The following is a 24,639-nucleotide window of genomic DNA, read 5'->3' as shown; positions in this document are numbered from 1 at the left end:
CAGCACTGCACATAATATTCACAATGCTAGCATATTTGCATATTTTAATGCAACGTCTAAATATATGACTGACAAATATCTTTACTTTAGATTTTTGACAAGCTGCACAGAAACTCTAATCTTCTGCATTTTCTAACCTGTTGTTGCAATGTTTCCTGCTGGAGTCCCATCAAAGTCTGAAATTGTTCCATATTTGGCAGTCGAATTCCAAGCTGCTGATACACAGGTGGCTGTATACCTTCTCCAGAGTAGCCACTAACATTAAACAAATAACATATTTCAAAAGTCTGTTCAAATTACCACATGCAGACATGCAACTGGAATACATACAAAGAATGCCGAGGAAATATATTTGACATTCCACAAAATATATAATCTTGCACATTTCCCCCTTAATGACAGTCATCCATAACATGAATACTGTAATACAACTGCAGTGAAAAGCAAAACTTCAAATAGAATTTTTTAGTTATCAAATCTTGTGAAATAACACCATTTTTGACAAGTCCAAAGTAATATTTAAGCAAGATTATCACGAAGAACATAACTGCTTCAATCTAACAGGTTTGCAAGAACTTACAATGAAGTCTGAGCAGGAGGTGGACTAGATTCTTCTTCCTTCTTCACATCATCAACCTGGTCTGGTTCATCATCATAATCAAATCGGTCGAGTAATTTCTGCAGTAAAATTGACATGAACAATTCATCCACTCAACAAATTAGACCAGAGAATGTGAGAAAAACCTATTGTGGAGTTATTTTACATTGAGCTACTACCTTAACAAGTCTAATCAGCCTATGGGAAACTTTGACTTAAGTCCATAAGTATTAATGGCGACCCACCACAAACTTGATTTTTTAAAATTTTTAACACTTCTGCATACCTTATCAAAGGCAGCCTTTTGCTCTGGAGGCTGTGTACTTGGTGGCTTCAACTGAGCTGTTAAGGCTTCCACCTGGGACATGATGCTATTGTCTACAACTGGTGATTGTGGCTTTGGAGCCTGCTGGAAATTCTGTAATATCTGCTGTATCTAAATTTTAAAAAATGAAATCTAACATAATTATGAGTACATATAATTCAGAATTAGCACTGCAGATTTCAAAACAAAATAAACTTAAGACAAAAAGTCAAAATTTGTTCGACTTTTATTTGAAAAAACAGTAATATACTGACATATAGCAACAACTTACAAAAAAAGTGTTAGATAGAACAGTAGCGTGGGGTTTCATTAGATGTCCCCACGTCCTGACACTTCTCCAAAAACTGTCGTAAGTCGGAGTTTTCATCTTTCTCATTTTTTTGTTCAATTATAAACCAGGAGGGAGAAAATCAGAGAGATTTTGTCCTTTTCTTCTGTAAACACCCACTGCATCACAGACTATTACAGGCAATGAAACCATATCTCTGCCCACCATAATTGCTGTTTTGACACCAATGGCTTCAATGCTGATGATTCCTTCTAAACAATCTATGAAACAGGATTACTAACTTTGGTTGGACATATTTGACAGTTGACATCACATGACCCCCCCCCACCATAAACTGGCACTTCCCAGAATTCTGCTACTGATCATTGAACATGGCCATTATCATGAAGCCCAAATGAACCATGACTTTTCAAAATCTGATCACCATTCAGAAGTGCTACAAACGTTAGGCTTTACAAGATAACTATACTTTACATTGTCTCCTTTAATTCAGGCTAAAATGGAGTAACTTGGAGAAGGAGATGTGACCTCATTCTAAATTTGGCCTGGAATAAACTCACCCTGCTTGTTAAGGAGACAGCAAATCACAGCAAAATTCATTGAATTGTGCAATTTTTGACACCTTCAGACAAAAAAATGCAACAAACCTTGCATAAGCACAACTTCCTACAGATAATTAATAACAAGGAGAGTTAAACTGACTGTTGGTGCTATAAAACTTAATATGAGCAACTTGTAAGGGAATAAAAGAGCTGATGTATCAATTCACAGTAATTTGTACAACAGTAGATACAAGTTACACCTCAGAAACACAATAAAATAAGGAAATGAAATGGAATGGAATGGAGAAACACAGGAAAATTACCGCCACGAGCAAAGTTGTACTAGGTAAATTGTTTGGAGGTGCAGGCTTACAAGCCTCCCTATCCTGATACGCTTCATTCTAGACTCTAGAAAGTGTCTAAATGAAATAACTGATGCACTGTCCTTAATTTTCCAAAATTATCTCGATTCAGGGAAGGTTCTATTAGATTGGGAAGTAGTCAACATAACTTCTTTATTCAAAAAGGGGAGGAGACAAAGGTGGATACTAAAAGCCAGCGAACTTAATACCTTTCAAAGTCGACATGATAAGCCACTACTTAAGAATGACAGCAAAGCACTTACATAACTTCACGGTAATCTTGCAAAGTCAACATGGTTTTGTGAACAGAATATCACGCTTAACTAATTTACTGGAGGTCTTTGAGGAACTAACGTGCTGAGGATCAAAGCAAAATCAGCGATGTACAAGAGTTAAACCTCCAACAGGAATCTGATGAACTGTCACATCAAGAGGTTTACTGCGACAAATAAAACCTCATGGCATAGGGGTTAACATCGTACCAGTAAAAAAGTGGCTGGTATGCAGGAAACCGTAAAGGTGTGGTTGCTAAATTTGTTGACAACACAAAGATAGGTAAATTAAGTTGCGAAGAGTACATTAGGAGGCCACAAAGGGATCTGTACAGGTTAAATGAGTTGGCAAAAATCTGACAAATTGATTACAAGGTGAGGAAACCTGAAATTATCCATTTTGTCTATTGCAAGAAAAATTTAACAGAAAATGAAGTTTTGCTTCAGCTATACAGGGCATTCATGAGACCATACCTGGACTGTCTTGTGCAGCTCTAATAACTTATTTAAGGAAGAGTGTAAATATGTTTGGAAGCAGTTCAGTGAAGGTTTACCAGTCTTAACATCTAGAGAATACACTGAACTTACTGCTGTGGTGTTGTTGCTGTGGATTTGACCAAAACAATGGATTCCAGTGGATCTTAACAAGGTCAATGTAAACTAGACTGTTACTCTTGTTGAGGAATCTAGATCGAGAGGTCACTGTTTATTAACAATGGGCCATCTATTTAAGACAAGTTTGAGAAATTCTTTTCTCAGGAGGATCATGAGTCTTCCTGGAAAAGCAATTAAAGCAGAATCCTTGAGTATTGTTTCAGGTGAAGGTAGGTACGTTTTTAGTATGGGGATAGAAAGACATGAGGGCGAGTGTGGAATGCAGAACCAACAGCCTTTCACTCACTCTTTTGAGCACAATTAAAACTTGGCAAGGGACTCCCTCCTGGGTCTTACAGTCTTCACAAGCTTCCCCTTTTCAAGTAGGAGATCTGTCCTCACCAAGGCTGTCCTTGAGAAGACAAATTTACCTAATGGTGCTCATAACTTTTGTGATGTTATATCTAGCAAGATAAACGAATTATTTTGGGTTAAACACCAAAGATAACATTGGTGAGGACAGATCCCCTATTTGAAAAGGGGATGTTTGTGAAGACAAAGCCCCAGGAATCGCTAGCGTGCTCACTGTGCTCAAAAGGCTGAGTAAAGGGGTCTCTAAATACAATTCAGTTCTACAGTTCAGCTGAGAATGGAGTGAAATGTCTAAAAGTGGAATGAAGTTTTCAATTTTGTCAAGTCATCAATGGTGAGTAACTTCTCTGTTGATTTTTATTTAGGTTTGCAGCAAGGTATGAAACTTGAAAAGATGTGATGTGATCTTGTACTTTGGTTACTGGGAAAATCACAACTGCTTTCAAAGTTATTGGTCTCTTCTTTAGGGATCTTAATCGCAGCAAACAACTCGACGTAATCGTTTTAGATTTATTCTAAAATACACTGAAAAAATTGCAAAGTTATTTTGTTCTAAAGGAACTGATATTTTGTTACGATCATAACAGGTAAACCTTGCAAATCAAATACAACTGCTGCCTAGATTTTAGCCAACTTCTAAACCAGACTATTTGATTTCTCTCCACAATTATTGATTAGCAATCAGCTAAATAAAGAAAAGCTTCCATCTTCTGAGTGAGGGGATTTAAAATGTGCCCGACTCTTAACCCACAGCAACAGGCATCAAAAGTTTTCAGGCAATGGCAATATACTAGAATATCAAATCTCTCGTTGAGTAAAGTGCTGATACAGCCATTGGCATAATTATATTGCTTAGAACTTAAACAGTGCATATCAAATTGAATTTTACCTGTGCACCTTGTGTTGACTGAAAAAGCTGAGCTACCGCTACAAATGCATCAGAGTTGGGTAGTTGCTGTTGTATTGCAGACAAAGAATCAGATGTTATTGGGGGAGCTTGCGCAGGTGTCGGAGGAACAACAGGGGGACCTAGAAAAAATGAAAATACACTTGGATTCCAGATCATATTTCACTGCAGCATTTAATTAATGCTCCTAAGCAGACTGAAGAATTGTAACCTTTATCCCAAAAATCTTGATCTTGTACAGAACATGAAAACCATACATTAAAACATTGATGTTCTTCTTTTCCACGAACTCAACCCTCTGATTAAGGTGCTGAGTAGTTATACAGACCATGGAGTTCCCAGGTTCAATCCCCAACATGTGCCTGAGTTAGTTGATTTCAAGGAGCATGTCTTCACCATCACAGAGGTAAAGGGGGAAAAATGCCTGATCGTTCTTCATTCAGTAACTGCAAGATTTGTGCTAATGCAAATATCTGCTTATGGAAAGAACAGGTATTATACAAGAAATATTCCAAAATCCGACAGCTTCCTGACACTCAAGTACAAGGGTTAGAAATGCAGGGCAGTCAAATAACCAACCCGTTATGAAATTAACATTTTATGCTCAATTAAACTCTCATTTATATTACATTACTTTCATTTTTAAGAACTAACAATTCAGCTCAAAACTTATACTTACTAGTATTGTTATCAGTATTTTCCAGTGCAGGTGGAACAGATGTTGCAGTTGCCATATCTAATAATGGTTGTATTACTTCAATCTTGAAAACACAGTTTTTTTGCCAAAGGTTCAGTACACGAACAATTTTGCTCTGTTGAAACATAAACAGATAATGATTCTTTAGACAGATGCATTCAATTCATACCATTCAACTAGAAGTCACAATTCACATATTTTCACTGGTTGGCATTCACAGTCCCACAGATGGTATCATACCAACTTAGAACTTCCTAACGATGTAATTTTGATTCTGGGCTAATACTTAGATAACGTAATGGAACAGCTGCTGACCTGATCACAGCCTTGGTTTAAACAGAGGCAAAAGAGGTGAATTCCAGACAGGAGATGAGTGCGACAGCCCTTGACAACAAAAGTGCATTTAACTGAGTGTGATATCAATGAGTCCTAGCAACATGAGACTTAATAAGAACTGGGAGTGGCGGAGACTCTCCACCAGTCAGTGTCACACTAGTCATAGAGAAAGATGGTCGTGGCTATTCAAGGTCAGTCACCTCAGCTCTCGAACAGCATTGCAGGAGTTCCTAGAGTAGTGTATCTTTACAGCAGCCTCATGACTTTGCCTCCATCGTAAGATTAGAAGTGGGGATGTTTGCAGAATGTTCAGCATCATATGCAACTGCTCAACTCCCAAAGCAGTCTATACTCAATCACAGAAAGAACTGGGCTAAGCATTACCTTTTGACATTCAAAGGCATATTATCACTGAATCCTCCGGTAGCAAGATCTTGGGGGTTATCGTTGACCAGAAATTGAACTGAACCAGCGGTATAATCAACGTGACTGCAGGAGCAGGTCAGAGGCTGTTAAGTTAGTACTGCGTAACCTTGGTGAGGCTGCACCTTGAGGACTGTGTGCAGTTTTGGTCTCCTAGTCTAAAGAAGGGCAACCTTTCTATTGAGGGAGTCCAGCGAAGGTTCACCAGACCGATTCCCGAAATGGCAAGGGCTGAGACAAGACGACAGACTGGGTCAACTGGGCTTGTACTCGCTGAAATTTGAAACAATGAGGAGGATCTTGTCGAAACATGTAAAATCCTTGATGGGACTGGAAAGGCTAGATGCAGGAACGATGTTCCCGATGTTGGGGATGTCCAGACCCAGGGCTCAGAGTCTAAGAATAAGAGGTAAGTCATTCAGAACTGAGACGAGCAAGAACTTTTTCACTCAGATGTCAACTTGTGGAATTCTCTTCCACAGTAAGCTGTTAGGGTCAGTTCATTAGATATATTCAAGGAGCAGCTGGATGTGGTCCTTGTACCTAAAGGGATCGAGGGTATGGACAGAAAGAGGGAATGAGTCATTGCAAGTGCGTGATCAGTCATGATCAAATTGAACTGTGGTGCGGGCTGAATGGCCGACTCTTGCATCTACTTTCTACGGAGAATTTCATTTTCAGAAAACTCAATAAAAACATTCCTGAAGGTAACATACTGCAGTCCATCAACCAACATCTGCTGCCTATTTTATGTTCTTACCTTCTCATCGGACGGACATTTGTACAAATACTGGAATGTCGCAGTAATATTTTTGCTGAACCTTGGCCCAAAAACATCCTTTTCTGCACCAAACTGATGACGAGATTGACGCACGATAGAATCGACCACATACAATCCGGGAACTTTAAATTCTGGTTTGCACTACAAAATTATTATTCAAAGGGCAGAATTATTAATCATTCAGAGAAACTTAAAAGAAAATTTGTAAATATTACTACCGTTTTAATGATTCAATTCACAAGATATATATTTTTAAAAGCTGCTTACCTTTTTGATAAACTTCTCTACAATCTGCACAACATGCTTGTAAAGCTGAAAAGCAACAGAAGTTGCAAATTAAGTTTATGACTCCAATCACAAGTGACCGTTGTTAATTACGAATACGTTGAAACTCAGTATTATCTGGAAACAAGTGTAAAACAATGGTCTTAGAAAAACTTTAAACAGATGTGGAAAGTAGATTTGAATTTTCCATGTATGGGAAATTTGCGGAATGAATTTTTCAATCTGTTCTCTTTTGCACTTTTTACTCTACATTCATCTATAAAGACAGAAAACAATTTGTGCCTAAGTTAGCAGAACAAAATTAGCACTTTGGAACATGTGTAATTTCATTTTTAATTTATCTATTTCCCTTATTTTTTGAACATATGGTAGTGTTGAGGATAATATCAGCTTAACAACAGCTTCATAAACCACAAAATATATTGCAAAGAAAGGGAATAATATGCTAAATTGCACTATTTATCACTTCTGTCCTCCAGCATCCAACCCTGGAAAAAGATACCAACCAATTCACTGACAAATACATTTTCAAAACGGTCTTTTTAAGCTGATTTACTAAACTGTGCTCATACATCCGCTCCTAGTATTGCGTCCACATCCCCAATACGTGGTCGTCATCTCTGGTAATTAAGTCTAAATTGGAAAGAATATGGCAGACAACTGGCTCAGCCATCTATCACCATGCTCGTCTAATCCATTTAAAACCACACTCAATCCTCCTCTCCTCCACCAAACTGCGCACTATTCAAAATCATCCAGAAGTAGTGAAGAGATTATCTACTGTTTCTTTTCTCAATTGCAAACCATCTCCTTTTTTCACTTTGACCCCCCAGGATAAGGAGCTCTTAAATGACATGATTAATCTTCAGATAATTCAATCAGCTGCACTGACAACAGGATCTACCTTCCACTTGCCACCTGACCAAATGCCCTTTAATGCTCACTGACCTGGCCCTGGCTTTGTATCTTTCAGTACTTTCTCTTCGGTCATCCACTATTCCTGCTGATCTCATTGTTCATGGGATCTATTTCCTGTTCTCACCATCCTATTCCCATTATTCAATCTCTTTGATCCTAAGGTCTGCCAAAATTGCAAATGATTTTGGCTCTCCTTCAGTTATCATTCTATTCTCCGAATTTGCTGTCATTATTCTACTTCTGAAAGAACCAACTCTTAATCCCTCTGGCCTTGCAAAGCACAGCAGATCTTCGACTTCATTTTACTCTCCAAAGTTTTGAGCATATTATTGACCTCCCTCGCTCCTCCTTCAAATCCAGTTTCACCCTTCCCAGAACACGACTTCACGATCAGGTTTCTTCCCCTGCCTTGGTACTGGAACACCCTCAAAGTGACATTATGAGACAGAAAAGTAAACCCCACTTGGTCTTTGACCAGTCAGGAGCCTATGACACAGCTGACCAAATTATCCTCCTCAATCACTTTTTACTATCAAACGCGAATCCTTCCGACTACATGACTGAAGCTTCTCATCCACCTGTGGAAGTGAACCTTTGACTCTTCTGCAACTACTAGAGTTTTGTCAAATATAAACCATTTTCTCAGAAGACCCTCAACAGGGCAGACACACTTGCATCAGTTAATATATGCATATTAAGCATAACTGAACATATTAAAAGCTTATCATACAGTCCAGAGGTGGCCCTTCAGGCCATCAATTCTGCATTGCCAAAAATACATTTCTGCCCACACTAGTTCCACTTTTGACATTTCAAGTGCTCATCCACTTAATGACTGAGTTTACCGCCTCAGCTACCCTCTGAGGCAGTGCAATTCAGATCCTCAAGCCAAAAATTGTTTTCACAAATCTGCTGACCCTCCTGCCTTTCATTTTAAAAGTGTACCACCAGGTAATCCTTTGACTTTCAATTCACGCTGTTCATTCCCCTCAGAATCTTCTACACCTCTATCAGGTCCCCTCACCAATTCTCTCTGTTCGAGCTTTTCCAGCCTTCCTTCATTGCTGAAATGCTCCATTAACAGGCAACATCCTGGTGAACGTCCTTTGCACAGTCTCCTGTGCAATCACATCCTTCATTTAGTCCAGTGACCAGAAGAGCATACAGCACTCCAGCTGCAACTTAACCAAAACTCTGTACGGCTCCATGATCTCCCTGCCCTTATAATCTATGCCGCAACTGATAAAGGCAAACATCTCTCATGTCCTGCGACTCTACTAATGTGGCCTGCTGCCTTCAGCGACCTGTGGACAAGCACCCTAGTTTCCATGTGTCTTGCCATTAATTGGCTACTCCCTTATCTTATTCCTTCTGCCAAAGTGCACCACCTGAAATTTACTGGGATAAATTCTATTGACCAATGATCTTCCCATCTGATCAACTGTTTATATCCTCCTGGAACCTAATATTTTCAGACTGTCAACCCCCCCCCTACCAAGCTTCATCATCCACAAATTTATCATCCTCCCACATTCTCACCTATATTATTTACGAGTATCACAAACAATAATGGGCCATGCACTGATCCCTGTGGTGTACTACACGATGTGTGCACAAACAAATTCATGTACCGCCACCAGCTGTCTCCTATAACTAGGCCAACTTTGGATCCAACTTGCCAAGTTACCCTGGATCCTATGAGCGTTTACCTTTTTATTACTTCCCCATGTAGGACCTTGTCAAAGGCCTTGATGAATTCCACATGAACTTCACCAACTATCCTACCCTCATCTAAACACTTGGTCAACTTCTCGAAAAATTCCACTAGATTTGTTAGGCATGGCCTCTCTGACAAAGCTGTGCTGAATGCCCCTGATCAAACTTGCTTTCTCTAACTGGACTTGAATCTTCTCCCTCACTATGTTCTCCAGTAGTTTGCTAAGAGCACAACATGACCTCATGGCGCAGCATTTCTCCCACTCAAACATTAAGCCAGGGGATCAATTGCCATTCAATGGAGAATGCAGGAAGCATGCTAGAAGCTGCAATGGGTATATCTAAAAAATGAGGTGTTGACACGGGGAAGCTAACGAACAAACTACTTGCGTGCCAAACAGCAGAATCAACACATGTTAGGCAGAGCTAAGTGAACCCACAAGCAACTGATCAAATCTAAGATCTGCAGTCCCACCACATCCAGCCAAGAATGGTGGTGGACAATTAAATAACTCATTGGAGGACAAGGCTCCACAAATATCCCCACTGTCAACGGTGGAGCAAGGGTGTGTAGATTGGGTGGATTAGTCGTGGGAAATGGACAGCTATTGGGATAGGGCAGTGTCTGTATAGAAAGCTCTCGAGGGAGTCAGTGTGGACTCGACGGGCCGAATGGGATGCTTCCACAGAGTGGGGATTCTATATTCTAAAACAGCATTTGTAGCGATCTTCAACCTGAAGTAACAGGCGGATGACCCATCTTGGCCTCCTCCAGTAGTCCCCAGCATTACAGATACCAGTCTTCCGTCAACTGGATTAACTCCATGTCATATCAAGAAATGAATGGAGGTCCTGGATATGGCAAAGACTATGAGCCCTGACAACATTCCAGCAATAGTACTGAAGAACTGTGCTTCAGAACTTGTTGCTCCCTCGGGCAACTTCTTCCAGTATAGTTACAACACTGGCATCTGCCCAACAATTTGGACAATTGCCCAGGTTTGTCTTGTACATAAAAATCGGGCAAATCCAACCAGCCAATTACCACCCCAAAAGGTCTACTCAAGCATTGGTAAAATGATAAAAGGTGTTACCAAATGCCATCAAGCTGCACCTGCCCAGCAATAACGTGCTGAGTAACACCCAGTTTGGATTCTAGGGTCACTCAGTCCTAACTTCGTTACAGTATGGGCTCAAACCAAATTAAAAATGCTGAATGCCGGGGTGAGCTGAGTGTAACAGCTCTTGACATCAAGGCTGCATTTGACTGAGTGTGCCATCAAGGAGCATAAGCAAAGCTAGAATCAACGGGCATCAAAGGCAAGCGGTGACAAGTGGCGTCCCGCAGGGTTCAATGTTGGGGCCGCAGCTGTTCACTTTATATATTAATGATCTGCACGAAGGGACTAAGGGCATTCTGGCAAAGTTTGCCGATGATACGAAGGTACGCGGACAGGCAGGTAGTAGAGGTGGTGGGGAGGCTGCAGAAAGATTTACAGTTTAGGAGAGTAGTCCAAGAAACGACTGATGAAATTCAACGTGTGCAAATGTGAGGTTTTGCACTTTGGAAAAAAGAATACAGGCATGGACTATTTTCTAAACGGTGAGAAAATTCATAAGGCCGAAGTACAAAGGGATCTGGGAGTGTTGGTCCAGGATTCTCTAAAGGTTAACTTGCAGGTAGAGTCCGTGATTAAGAAAGCAAATGTAATGTTGTCGTTTATCTCACCAGGGTTGAAATATAAAAGCAGTGATGTGCTGCTGAGACTTTATGAAGCTCTAGGTAGGCCCCATTTAGAATACTGTGTCCAGTTCTGGGCCCCACACCTCAGGAAGGACATACTGGTGCTGGAGCGTGTCCAGCGGAGATTTACACGAATGATCCCTGGAATGGTAGGTTTAACGTACGATGAACGGCTGAGGATCCTGGGATTGTATTCATTAGAGTTTAGAAGGTTGAGAGGAGATCTAATAGAAACTTACAAGATAATGTATGGCTTAGAAAGGGTGGACGCTGGGAAGTTGTTTCTGTTAGGTCGAGAGACTAAGACCCGTGGGCACAGCCTTAGAATTAGAGGGAATCAATTTAGAACGGAAATGAGGAGACATTTCTTCAGCCAGAGAGCGGTGGGCCTGTGGAACTCATTGCCAAAAAGCACAGTGGAGGCCGGGACATTAAAAGTCTTCAAGGCGGAGATTGATAAACTCTTGATCTCACAAGGAAGCAAGGGCTACAGGGAGAGTGCAGGGAAGTGGATCTGAAATGCCCACCAGCCACAATTAAATGGCGGAGTGGACTTGATGGACCAAATGGCCTTACTTCCACTCCTATGTCTTACGGCCTTATGGTCTTAAAGAGCAAACCTCTGCTGTCTGGAGTTATTCCTGGCACATAGGAAGATGGTCATAGTTGTTGGAGGTAAGTTATCTCAGCTCCTGGATAATTTTGCAGGAGTTCCTATGGGCCAACTATCTTCAGCTGTGTCATCAACCATCCCTCCATCATAAGGTCAGAAGTTAGGATGTTTGTTGATGACTGCACAGGTACAGCACCATGTGCAACTCCTCCCATATTGAAGCAGTGTGTTCTCAATTCAAAATCTGGACAATATGCAGACTTGGGCTGACAAATGGCAAGTAACACTCATAACACACAAACGTCAGGCCATGGCTATCACCAATAAGAAGCAATTTAATCACTGCCCCTTGACATTCAATGGTGTTAACACCACTGAATTCCCTTATCAATATCCTTGGCATTATCATTGTCCACTCCCCCCACCATTGATGCTGAGTAGCAGCAGTGTGTACTACCTACAAAATCCACGATAGAAATGCAGCAATGATCCTTCGACAGTATCTTCCAAACCCACAACTGCTTCAATCTGTAAAGGCAGCAGCAACTACACAGGAACACCACCAACTGCAAGTTCCCTTCCGAGTCACTCACCATTCCGACTTGGAAATATATCATCGTTACTTCATTGTCACTGGGTCAAATCCTAGAATTCCTCCTGAACGGCACCGTGGATCAACCCACAGCAGCTGGACTGCAGCAATTCAAGAAATTCAACATCACCTTCTCAAGGACAATTAGGGACATAATAAATGCTGGCCAGCCACATTCACCCCAATAATGAATTATATTAAAAAAAACACTTGCTAGACTCATTTCCTTGTCTAAACCTGCCAGTCTTTTTGTAAAATGGAACACATTAGCTGTCCTCCAATCCTCTAACACCTCCCATGGCCAGAGATGATTTTCAAATTTGGGTCCAGGTCCATTTAATTTCCTTCCTTGTCACCAACAGCAGCTTGGAATACAACTCACCCACACCCAGGGGTTTCTCCATTTAAATCTGCCAAAATCTCCAACACCACCTCACTTCTGAGACCAATCTGCTCAAGAGGTTGGCAATTCAGCTTTTCAAATTCTTTTCTTGCAGAAGAAAAATGTGAAGTACTCACTTAACACTCAACCAATATCCTCCAGATTCACGCACGTGCTCCCGAATCAGTCCTACTGTTTCCATGATTATTCTCTTTCTCCTTGGTATATTTGTAGAATATGTTGGGATTCTCCTTGATCAGGCTCACTCGCATATTAGATTTTAGAACATTACAGCACAGTACAGGCCCTTCGGCCCTCGATGTTGTGCCGACCTGTCATACCAATCTCAAGCCCATCTAACCTACACTATTCCATGTACATCCATGTGCTTATCCAATGACGACTTAAATGTACTTAAAGTTGGCGAATCTACTACCGTTGCAGGCAAAGCGTTCCATTCCCTAACTACTCTCTGAGTAAAGGAACTACCTCTGACATCTGTCCTATATCTTTCACCCCTCAATTTAAATTCTCATACCTCTGTTTCGTAAATTGCTCTCTTCAAAACCCCCATCAGCACTTTCTATGCCTCGAAGGCTTCGACTGTTTTGCTCGCTTTGGGCCTGTTATATGTATCTTCCTTTTTATCAAGTCCTGAGCATTCCTAGATATCCATGGTTCTCTGGTCTAGCTGCTTCTAGATTTCACCCCAAAAAGGAACATAATGGGCCTCCCTCAACCATGTCTGTTACAGCAAAAACAGAGCAGTTCCATGCATCATTCTGTATCTTTAACTTGCCTATCTCACTTGTTATAGCCCCAGCAGTAAGGTAGAGGCCACTCAACCTTGCCTTATTCACTTGAGATAGCTATAGCTATCCAAATCTAAACTTATGCAAATCTTTTGTAGATTTGATAACACTGAGAAAAAGAATTGCAGTACTCAAATCCAGTTATCACAGGAAGGATTTAAATTTGTATATTTCCTTCGCCCCTAATGTGCCTGTGTTATAGGCTATACGTCTGACATCTAGTTTTGAATCATCCACAACTATTTATAATTAAGCTATTGGAAACAGAACTTTCTTATCATATTTCTTCACAAACATCATTTCACGATCGCTGCCTGAGGCTAAGCCAGACTGTTCATGATCTCAAGGCCTGATTTCATAAAAGTGAACCTCTATCCCAAAACCTTCCAAAACAGAATTTGATTACATCTGTCATATGAGGAAATGGCACTGTTCAGGTCAGAATTCATCTCTGAACCAGTGTCACTTTTTCCCTCCACAGATGCCAACTGAACTGTATTCTCTGCAGTTTCCTTTTAATATTTCAAGGATTCTCCACGTCATCAATTACACAGGTAGATGGTTCCGGAAGTGATTTTGCAGGCCAGACAGTCTTGGAAAAACAGGTCATATGTTGGTAAGCCATTGAATAGATCACAAATGCAAGCCCTGGTTCAACGATGGTTATTCACCTCCAAGCAAATTCTAATTTGGAGGTTTAGTTGAGTCATTGCATCTTATACATGAATAATCCTGTGGGCACATTTGTGGTGGTAGAAGTGAATGTTGAAGGTTACAGATTTAGTCCAATCAAACAGGCTGTTTTGTACTGGATGATATCAAGCTTCTTGGGTGCAGTCGGAATGGCACTCATACAGACAAGTGGACAGTGTTCCACTAATCTTCTGACTTGTACTTTGTAGATGGTGGACAGGTTTTGGGGAATTAGGATGTCAATTGTTTGTCGTTAGGTTCCACGTCTCTGACCTGCTCTCATATGCAGAACACGTTCATGGCCAATCCGGTTAAGATTCTGGTCAACACATCTCCCCTACTCTTAAAAAGGATATTCATGCATGTGCCCATGCCACAAGGATTTAAGTATTCAAGGCAACTCAACACCACCACTCTCTCAAAGTTAGTTCGGTTTAGGCAATTAATGTTGAGTTTTTCTGTGGTGTTCATATAAAAATATAAAATGTCACTTTTTTTCCTGCATTCACTGGTTCATTTATTTGTGTTTAATCTATTTTGCAGATCCTTAGCTCTCCCTTCAGACTCAAAAGGCCTCTACTCATGGCTTAATTGATACTATTTGGTAATTAGGCCAGTTACAAGCAAATTGTTCATTTAAATTTTAAAATATACTCATGAAAGGTTCAATGTGACATTCCAAGAAGATCCAGTTAACTGGTGTTTGGCTTTTCCTGACTGCCTATTTTAGTTTTTCAAAATATCTTTGGCAGATTCTCAACACAATGTACAGAAAAAAATCTTCCTCCACCAAAAACTGCTATTCATCTTGGTGAAAGAGTAGTTGTTTATAGGGGAAGCGGACAGCAGAATTCTCATGCATTCACACAATTATTTTCTCCTATTCTACACTATAATCAGAAAGGGATACACAAAAAGAAGGATCAAGAAACAACAATAGCTCAAAAAACAAAATCAACAATAAAATGCAGCAAACATGTGATTTTCCTACCTTTATAGCTTTGATGGCAGCTTTAGTAATAAGAATCATCTTTGCCCGAGAAATTGGTGGCTTTAGCTCCATCAGTGAAAACAGCTGAAATGCACAAGAAAAGAACAATTAGTATTGGTTGTCTCAAGCTCAAGTTCCTTTCAAATTGTCACAGGATTGAGTATGCTTTGGCATGAGTTAGTGTCATAATATATTGTCACTGTTTCTGCTGGCTAGAATTGTTAATCCAACAAAAACCAACAAATATAGTTCACATTTCACAAAATTTCTACATCAGTTTTCTCACATTACTTAGAAATTCTCAGGTATATGAGAAACAGCATTTTCTGTAAATTGAGATATAGACGCAACAAGATGTTGCCTGATAATCAGTTACACCTGATACCCAACTAAATGGAATTCAAATGCGCTTGTCTTCAGCTGGGCAAAAAAGCCATTGAATAGGTTTCACGTAGAAAAGCAGCTTGTTGACATCTCACTAAAGTTGACACTTCGTCACTTGTAAAATTAATTAAGGCAATTGAATTCTATGTTTAATATATACCCCTTGAAACATTCAGTAAATAATATGCAAATTATCTCCGTCCACAACTATCTAATTTCTCAACTGTCATATTAGTACATTAGCAAACTGTTCTGATTTTTGCTGCAAAAGCAGCACAACTTAGCTCACAGGTAAGTTGATCTAGAAGAGTTAAAATAAAAGTCAACTGGGTGAAACTTTGTTTTTATTTAAATTGCATAAATAAAATGTTGCATTTATGCTGACAGAAAAAAATGCTTGATTCTCAAATAGAAATCCCACAAAGTAAGTCTAACATACACAAGTTATCCAAAAATCATTTACTATGCAAATCAATCTGTCTGGAACTTTTACGCATATAACAACACTACGCACAGATCTCCATAAAATGCTCAAATAGTTTATACTGCAAAGCTGTTATGCAAAGTTCAAATGCAGTACATTGAAAAGTACGTGCAAATTTGAAAAATTACCTTCCTCAGATCAGAGCAGGCAAAGTAATCACAAATTTCTTCTCATCCAAAATTCAAGTCTCTGTATCAGTCAAGTCAAGCAATTATGATGACCCGTCAACACCTGCCTCACAGTAGAGGAATGTAACACTCTGCATCTGGGATACGAATTAATCAGCCAACGATAATGTTTGCTCGCCCAATCAACTTTCTGTTAGTCTGATACTTTTCTTCCCAACCAGCCTGGCTCGAACAACTATTTCGGAATTTGCAGGTGGTCAACGTTCTACTATAGTACATAGAAATACTTTGCATTCCATATTATACTTAAGAGTGATCCATTGTTAAGAAATCCATTTGCTGCACTGTTGAAATGAGAGTTTCCCACTGTTTGGAACACTATTAATGTAAAATTGTTGGTGAAATGAAAAGCAATTATATTCTTTTTACTCAAATGAAGTCTAGGACAGAGGAAACAGTTGCAAGATTTAGCTGAGTAAGACGTGCATCACTTGAATCACTCCTTTTAGGTCACTGCTCAAGTATGATTTGCAAAAACGCAGATTAACAAGGCCAAGGTTTTAAAACCAGTAAAGCCTGGTTCTCAAAATCAGGAGAACTATTTTCCCCACTGTTTTACAACACACTGACACCCATTCTGCACGACAATGTACGAGGCATCAATGCCATATCATCCTCAAATGAAGTAGGGTTAGACACCAGGGAACACAGATGTAATTCAATCATTACTCTTTGCCCTCATTGCAAACTGGTAATAATCTACATTTATAATCCTCATATTTATGATCCTTCCAGGACATTGCTTTTGTTTTTTGGTAGGGAAGGGAGGAGCAAAGAAAGGACATAATTCCAATGACAAACTCAGTACCACAGTAACGAAGCTTTTTCATTAGAGGCACAAATGAGTTTGGAATAAAAACTTCTAATAACCACAGTAGGCACAGACATAAGGTGTAGATTATCAATGTCTTTCAAACTGTCCTTGAAGTTAGAAGGCACTGCATACATGGGTGGAGTGGTTCAGAAATTAGTCAAACACTGGCTCAAGAGGAACAAGCAAACAATGATTCTACTTGCACCATATCTTCATGAACAATGTGAGACACTTTGGGCAGTCACTGTTGTTATTTACAAAATATATAAATTTGAAGTGGAAAATTGGAACTGAAGTTTTCCAAATTTGGAGAAGATATCAGGAACAACAACAAGTAATCAGGAACCATGGGGTCAAATTCACAGGAATTTGACGAGATCAGAAATGTGGGCTGGTTGGTTGCAAATTCCATTCAATGTACAGAATCGAGAAAGTTTAAGAAAAATTACAGATTACAGAGGCAGGATTTTTGTACAGCCACAAAAAATGGCTAGGAGAGACGATGTTAAATTGGAGAACTTGGCATAACTGAGTTTGGAATAAAAGCAGCAGTTATGGCTCAGGTCACAATATAATGAGAAAGACTCCCATTAATTTCTAAGAGGATAACTGGGATTAGGCACCCAAATTGCAAGATGCTGAAGAAGCTAGGGGTTTATTATGTAGACAAGCAGCTGAGGCCAATTTTATGAATATTGTAATGGATTCTCGCAAGATAAACATGATATACAATAAATAAATGCTGCAAGATGACACAGTTTCAAAGATAAACAGGAAAGGATTTTGCTTTCAGCAAGCAAAATTTACCATTAAGATATATGGTAATGAAGCTGGTGTCTCCTATGAGTTATTTTTCCACCATTAGAAAGAGCCATATGATCACCTTACATATGATTTTATTTCATAAGACTCTTGTTAAAAAAAAATTCCATGTCTACAACAGGTGCCATTTTGCATACTCTTACTTAGCTGGAAATAAAGCAATACTGGGTGAGACAAATGGGGACCAGAAATACCATTTTTAAAATACTGGACATTATTACTAGTATAACCAACAACAGCAATGGTTGTCATTTAGCATGATCTTATTCACCCGAAAATAAACAAACAGATACCGGACAGAAGTGGGGAACAAAAATAATTCAAAATTTTGCCTCTGACGTACTGCCAATGTAATTACAGTTAATGACTGCATAGTCAATGGACTTAAGCAGATGTTTAAATAAAATTGTTGTGATAAATGTGCCTAATATGCAATGCTTGTGACGTTCCACTATATACATACTGAGAAAGGAGAAAGCTCGTTCTTCTTGAATATTATTCACTTGATATTTAATCACATATGTTTGGACATGAAATTCCAACCATGCAAATGCTATTAAAAACCTAGACCTGATTAAATAGGAACAACATTTCTAATTTATTGAAACAAGTTTAATTACATTTTTCAAAATATTCTATCCTGAAGGTGGTGAGTTGCAGGTTTCGGCATCCTCGCTAATATTTTCACTGTTCACAAGTTTCAGAAGGAGAAGCCAAGGTGCAATTTTAGAACTAATCTTTGGAAACAAAACTGTTCAACATGCGATCAAGACATGAAAATGTGTAGCAATTTTAAGAAAGTATTGTCTGTTCCATAGATGTATATATTTTCATGAAAATGAATGTTTTGTGGACAAATTTATGCTATAAAGAAAATCATTACTCCAGCTTTTTAAAAAAGGTATGGAAATTAAATGAAGCATTATGAAGATATTGCAAACTGTGGAACATCAGGTTTTAATAAAAGGTCCACATTACTGTCATACTAAAGCGACAGAACACCAGTCACATCAAAATTAAACCTGTCAAGTGTGGAAATTTAGAGACCAACACCCCAAAGGTGTGGCAAGGTCATGTGTCAATTCTTAAAAAAAAACTACAGAAGGTAGCTTATATTTTTCTATTTTATCGTCGATTATGAAAGACAAAGATGGTTTTATTGATGTTGCGTCTTATTTACTAGTTTTATTAGTTTAATCTTCTGATTTGTGTGGATTTCATTATTCTCCATCATGGTCACTAGTCAAATAACATGCAGTTCTGGATGGAAAAGCAGATCCTTGGTTACAGACTTGCAGGAAAATGTCCACTGTGGTGAAACAAGCACGTTCTTGAAGCGACAGCATGAAGTTTAGAACACTACATCACCACTGCAAATTTGAAAATCATAGTTTCTTACCCATGCATATTGACTTCAGCCAATTCAGATGCAGTTATTCCCATCTGTGTAGCATGCCTTTCCAAGTGAGCTTGAGTGATTTATATAAATTTATATATTTTAAACTCTTTTCATTCCATCCTATCACAACTTTTTATATCTGTCGCTCAAAAAAAACCAAGTGAATTAGATTCTGTACACAGAGCAAGTAGATCTCTGTATTTCACATCACTGAATACATGGGCATGCAAAGTGAATATTACTAGACTTTCATAAAGTGAAGTTTGGAACACAGAAGAAAATCATAAATCGTTACATAAATGCAAGCTCAGCCTCAATTAAAATCCTAGTATGTCAAAAGTATCAGAGAGATGCAAAGATGATTCATGAAAATGATTCGAGGGTGAGAAACTTTAGTAGAGATCAGTAGTAGTGAAGTTAGCCGGATGGTGGGTGAGAGAGCGAGAGAGAGGGAGGGAGGGAGGGAGAGAACGAGAGGGACAGAGGGAGGGAGAGGCAGCAAAAGAACAGAGAGAGAGACAGAGTGTGAAAATGAGCCCGCGCGCTGGAGGGTGATTTCAGAAGGGGACAAAACTGGAAGACGACTTTCAAGATCCAACAGTGAAAAGATCAGAAACATCCCTGCAGTGGGCAGTCAAGATCTAGAATGCAAGAACTCAGACTATGATAAAGGCAGATTGAATTGTGGCTTTAAAATGGGATTTAGATAATTTTATGATACTGAAAAATTGTCAGGGGGATGGGGAGTCAATGTTCACAACCGAAGTGACAAACCAAGAAACTATTGATTGTAATGAGATGGGAAATGTCATGCGTGGATGAACAGTATATTCTTGGCTAAAAACCTTGTATGATCCCCAAGAGAAACAAAAATTTCTGAAGGCAGTTTATACTGCAATTTTTGGAATTGGTGCTCCTAAAATTGAAAGAACAACTAAAAAGGTAAAATTCTTCTGTTCCAGTGAATGAAATTTCTTATTAATTTTCAAATGGAAGTGGTTAAATTAGCCACTTGAAAAGAGGAAGCACCATAGTTGTTGAGTCTATAATCCTAACAGAAATATCTGTTCCTTGAACTGTTGCAATTATAATGAAATGTGTAATAAATTAAACTATTTGGTACATGCAGAAATAAAACAAAATTTCCAGTCTTACAGTGCCACCAGGGAGCACTCTAACCTGAGTGGCCACTATAAGTACATCCAATAACTGATGTTGTTGTTCAAGGGCTTTGTTCAATTCCTCAGGTACTTCACAATGGCTACTGCATTAATGGTTTGTGATTTAAAACAATTTATGACAAACAGCAAAAAGCTTTTCATGGTTCTATTTTCAAGAATTCCTAACAATCTCACTCAATTTCCTTCTCTACCTTAGAAGATAAATGCGAGTACGCTGCTCCATTTGTCTTGCCAGCACTCATATCTCTTACCCAAGGTGGGTTTCTTCAAGCACAGACAGTTGTGGTTGAAACCATATCTGTAATTTGTATAACCTACAAACATGCAAAGCAAAAAGCGGGATACAGGAATCTCTGCCAACTTTGGTTTTATCTGGTTGAGCGACACTGGAGCCAGCTACACAGCTTCCAAAAGGTCAAGGATGGCTTCATCGTGTGCGGCTTAAAACCACTCAAATCACACATGAAATGGTGACCAATGCAGTTAAATTAAATCTGTTCGGGACCTTTAAAGATAGTTAACTTTTCAGGGACCTAGCAATTCAAAATACCCTACAGCTTACTTTAGTAAATGCTTACCATGGAACTGTATAAGTTCCCAATTGAATGGTTAATTTCCATATACTTTTAAGATTAACAAATGCTGATTTTGTGAAGAAGGATCTAGCCACCAACTGGGCATCAGTACAAAAAAATTCCATTCCAACTTTTTAATGGCACAAGATTGACACAAGGCAGAAAATGTGAAATATGCACAAATAAGGTGAAGTTGTTGGAGATGAGGGGGCAGAATTGAGAGTAGCAAGGGCCTGAAATGTTGACCAGACATGACCAATAAAGCAAAACATCCTATATGCATTGCAAACTGTTGCAAAGGTTTAGTTTTAAAACTGGCACGATCATGAACTATCAATATATCTGCGTCTTGTCACTGGATTAGTCATCCAGTAGCTTGAACTAATGCCCTGAGAACTGGTGGAACATGAATTCAAGTAAACATGAAACACAGATGTAGCATTAGTAGTAGTGGCTTTGAAGCCATTAAATAAAAACAAAAACTGGTTCACAAACATCCTTCAGGGAAAGAGACCTATTGTCCTTTTCTTGCCAGGCCTATGTAACTTCAAACCCACAATAATGTGGTTGACTCTTAACCGCCCTCTGAAGTGACCAATCAAGTCACTTAGGTCAAGGGCAATTAGGGATGTGCAACAAAAGCTGTCCTTGCCGGTAAACCCACATCCCTTAAACAGTATAAGCAAAACAGAGTGGAAAACTGAACAGTAAAATTGAATTTAGCTTAAGTCTGTTAAGTGCCCATTTGTTAGCCATTCTACAAGCTTTGACGAACATAGAAACTGAAACATTGTTTGTTTTGTAGTGCATCCACTTTCTCATGGCATGATGTACACAAGACTAGTCAATCTGAGCTTCAAATTAACTTTACACTATTGGCATTCTTAACAGTCAACTAACAAAATGTGCCATAACATCAACAAAGCCACATTATCAACAAACTCAAAATGCCATGGCAATTGCTGAAGTGAATGTATGCATTCTGACATGTTCCTTTAAAAGCACAAGATGAAAACTTTGTAAAAAAAAATACATCCTGGTATCAGAGAATATATCCTTTAGGAGGTGATGATAGTTTCTCAGCTCATAAAGCAACACCAGTGAAATTTTACAATTCCTTTATTTGCACTTCAGTTTTCAAAGTATAGTGAGGCAATTAAATTGTGAGAATTCATTGCTTATTGCACAGCTCAAAATAAATGGAGCTTTTACCAATGTACCAAAAGATCTCATTAATTCAAACAGGCATATCAACGAACGCTATATCCAAACCACAACACTGGACGTTTAGTGGTGTATTCTCTTGCGAGTCTTGCCATCCTTCTCCCATCCACAGTCCAAAATGTCATTCAAGGTGCATTCAAGGTAATTTATGGGGGACTGAAATTATCAAGATTAGAATTTTGTCATAGCTGTTCATATCTCAATATCTTTCTTGTAAGCTGCATACAAATCTTTCTTACTTGCATCAACCTTAGAATATCAAGAACGTGCCTACTGTTACTTCATTTGAGGATCTTGGGAGAAAAAGATTTCATGTTTTAGGGCAATGGTCTTCTTTCTTATCATTGATGTGGATCTTCAACAGCTTCTCTACCCATAAATGCTGGCGAACTGGAGAATTTTGTTTTTAATTCAGATTATCAGAATTCATGATATTTTACTTTTGTACCCACAGATCATCTGGTTTTCATCAAAATATTTTCACGAACTTGTGAATACAGGCCTAGTAGATATTGATAGCTTTGATTTAATGATGCACAATAGGAATATGTATATATAGTTCTGAAGTTTATGTTTGCCTGTCCTAGCACCAACTTGTGCACAAGTTAAAAATGTTACAACTAGGAATCATTTTCTCACTTTTGATATGAGCAAATATTCTTTTATTCAAAGCACAATTTTGTTCATTCAGGTTGGGTGTTGACACAAATAAGGAAGAAAATATATAGTGTGAGATCATTTTTCAAGTGTCAGGGAGGAACGCTTGTCTAAATGTCTGGTCTGTAAGTATAGATGAAATGCAGGCAATCAGCTTCTCCACATTAAAAACAGAAAGCATGCTTTCAAACCATGCTTAAATTTAGCAAAACGTGGAGTGTTTTGGCACTGTAATCCTGCTTCACGCCAGTTAATACGTTCACCAGCAGAACCAAAGATTCCAGCATGGGTAATGTACAAGTGATGGCATTTGAATTCAACAGAATAACCAAAATTGAACAGTACCGAATGCTGAACAGTTTGCGACACCCTACCCTTTCCAAAAAAAAGGTTAATTCAATACCAACCAATTCAGGCAGTCGCACAGCAATTTTTAAAAGATCACCTCATGCATGTTAAGATTTCTTCTCTTTTGACCAAATCATAATTTCCATATTTAGCTAGAAATCAGTGGATAGTTGGTACAATTGTCAGTAATCCTATTAATGGGTTGAGATAATACAATACCACAACAAAACTGAAGAATAGATGGTTGCTAATCACCCAGAATCAGAAGACAATACTGCAGTGTCAATCACTCAGCGGTATGAATTTCGCACTGACAAGACAGTGGATATTTTTGTATGCAGACAGTGGCTAGTGTATTCCATGTAAGATATTTATATAAAAGGATTGCTAATAATTGCCTGTTCATTTTAAATGAGGCTGAAGTGCCCATTTGAATTCATTGTGAACCAACTTCAGAGTTATTGACAGTCTACTTCACATTTGAAGTACTATTGTGCTAAAATGGATATATACACAAACAGGAGTCAACATGTAAAGAAACAAATCTCAAATATTCCTTTAAGACACTACAATAAGAGATATTTAGATACTGCTAATGAAGATTAAGACATTTCATTCGTCATTTATTAAATGTCAGCTCTGAGCCATGTCACAACAAGGCTCATTTATATTCCTAGCCTGAAAAAAGTGAACTGTAATAGCATGATTTAAAGTGGCTAATACAACAATTGTATATTGTGAAGATGTATAAAGTATGAATATTACTATTGCTGCTTATTTTGATAGAATCTGGAGGGAGAGTAAGGTCATCACCACATATTTCAGGTTAATAATCAGAATGCCCAATAGTAAAAGTACTTCATGGATGCACTTGCCAATCTATTGTAGAATTTTAAACAATGAACTCCAGAACTAATTGTAGAAGTGAATTTAAGAAGTGTTTACGACCTGGTACTAATAACTTCCATGTTGAATGCACCATGACTGGCTCTGCATGAGTATGTTGTTTTTTTACTAAACCAACTACACTGCCATGTCACTGAACAGGGCTCATTTATATTCCTTGCCTGCTATTTGCCATTAAAAATAGCAGCCTATTATTTGAAGAAACCCAGTAAGTATGATTTGATGTTGAATCATCTTCATATCAAGGGGTAATAAGTTTGGATTCTTTGCACCTGAAAGTATGATAGCAAACCTCAATTAGAACTACCCGATCCATGTGAACTAAGTAGTGCTTATTTCCCACGAGTGTTTAACTGATTTTGCATATAATAGCATACATTTTTAGAACAACTACTTCAAACTACATACATCTG

General features: G+C 38.7%; 1 protein-coding gene across 3 annotated transcripts in view; it reads right to left on the bottom strand.

Annotated features, from left to right (window-relative positions):
* Positions 1-24,639, bottom strand: part of scaf4a (SR-related CTD-associated factor 4a) — an 87,145-nt gene that overhangs the window by 32,765 nt on the left and 29,741 nt on the right. For all 3 annotated transcript variants that reach the window (XM_048540421.2, XM_048540418.2, XM_048540419.2), the window contains exons 2-9: positions 15,245-15,328; positions 6,766-6,810; positions 6,478-6,639; positions 4,941-5,073; positions 4,244-4,383; positions 885-1,034; positions 581-678; positions 138-255 (exon numbers count right to left, since the gene is read on the bottom strand). In XM_048540421.2, the coding sequence (XP_048396378.1) occupies positions 138-255; positions 581-678; positions 885-1,034; positions 4,244-4,383; positions 4,941-5,073; positions 6,478-6,639; positions 6,766-6,810; positions 15,245-15,328 (930 nt within the window). The remainder of the gene's footprint in view (positions 1-137; positions 256-580; positions 679-884; positions 1,035-4,243; positions 4,384-4,940; positions 5,074-6,477; positions 6,640-6,765; positions 6,811-15,244; positions 15,329-24,639) is intronic.

This window comes from Stegostoma tigrinum, chromosome 12 (genome assembly GCF_030684315.1).
Source record: "Stegostoma tigrinum isolate sSteTig4 chromosome 12, sSteTig4.hap1, whole genome shotgun sequence".
Lineage (NCBI taxonomy): Eukaryota > Metazoa > Chordata > Chondrichthyes > Orectolobiformes > Stegostomatidae > Stegostoma > Stegostoma tigrinum.
Note: the sequence above shows the minus strand (reverse complement) of the source record. Positions and strands in the feature narration are given on the sequence as shown.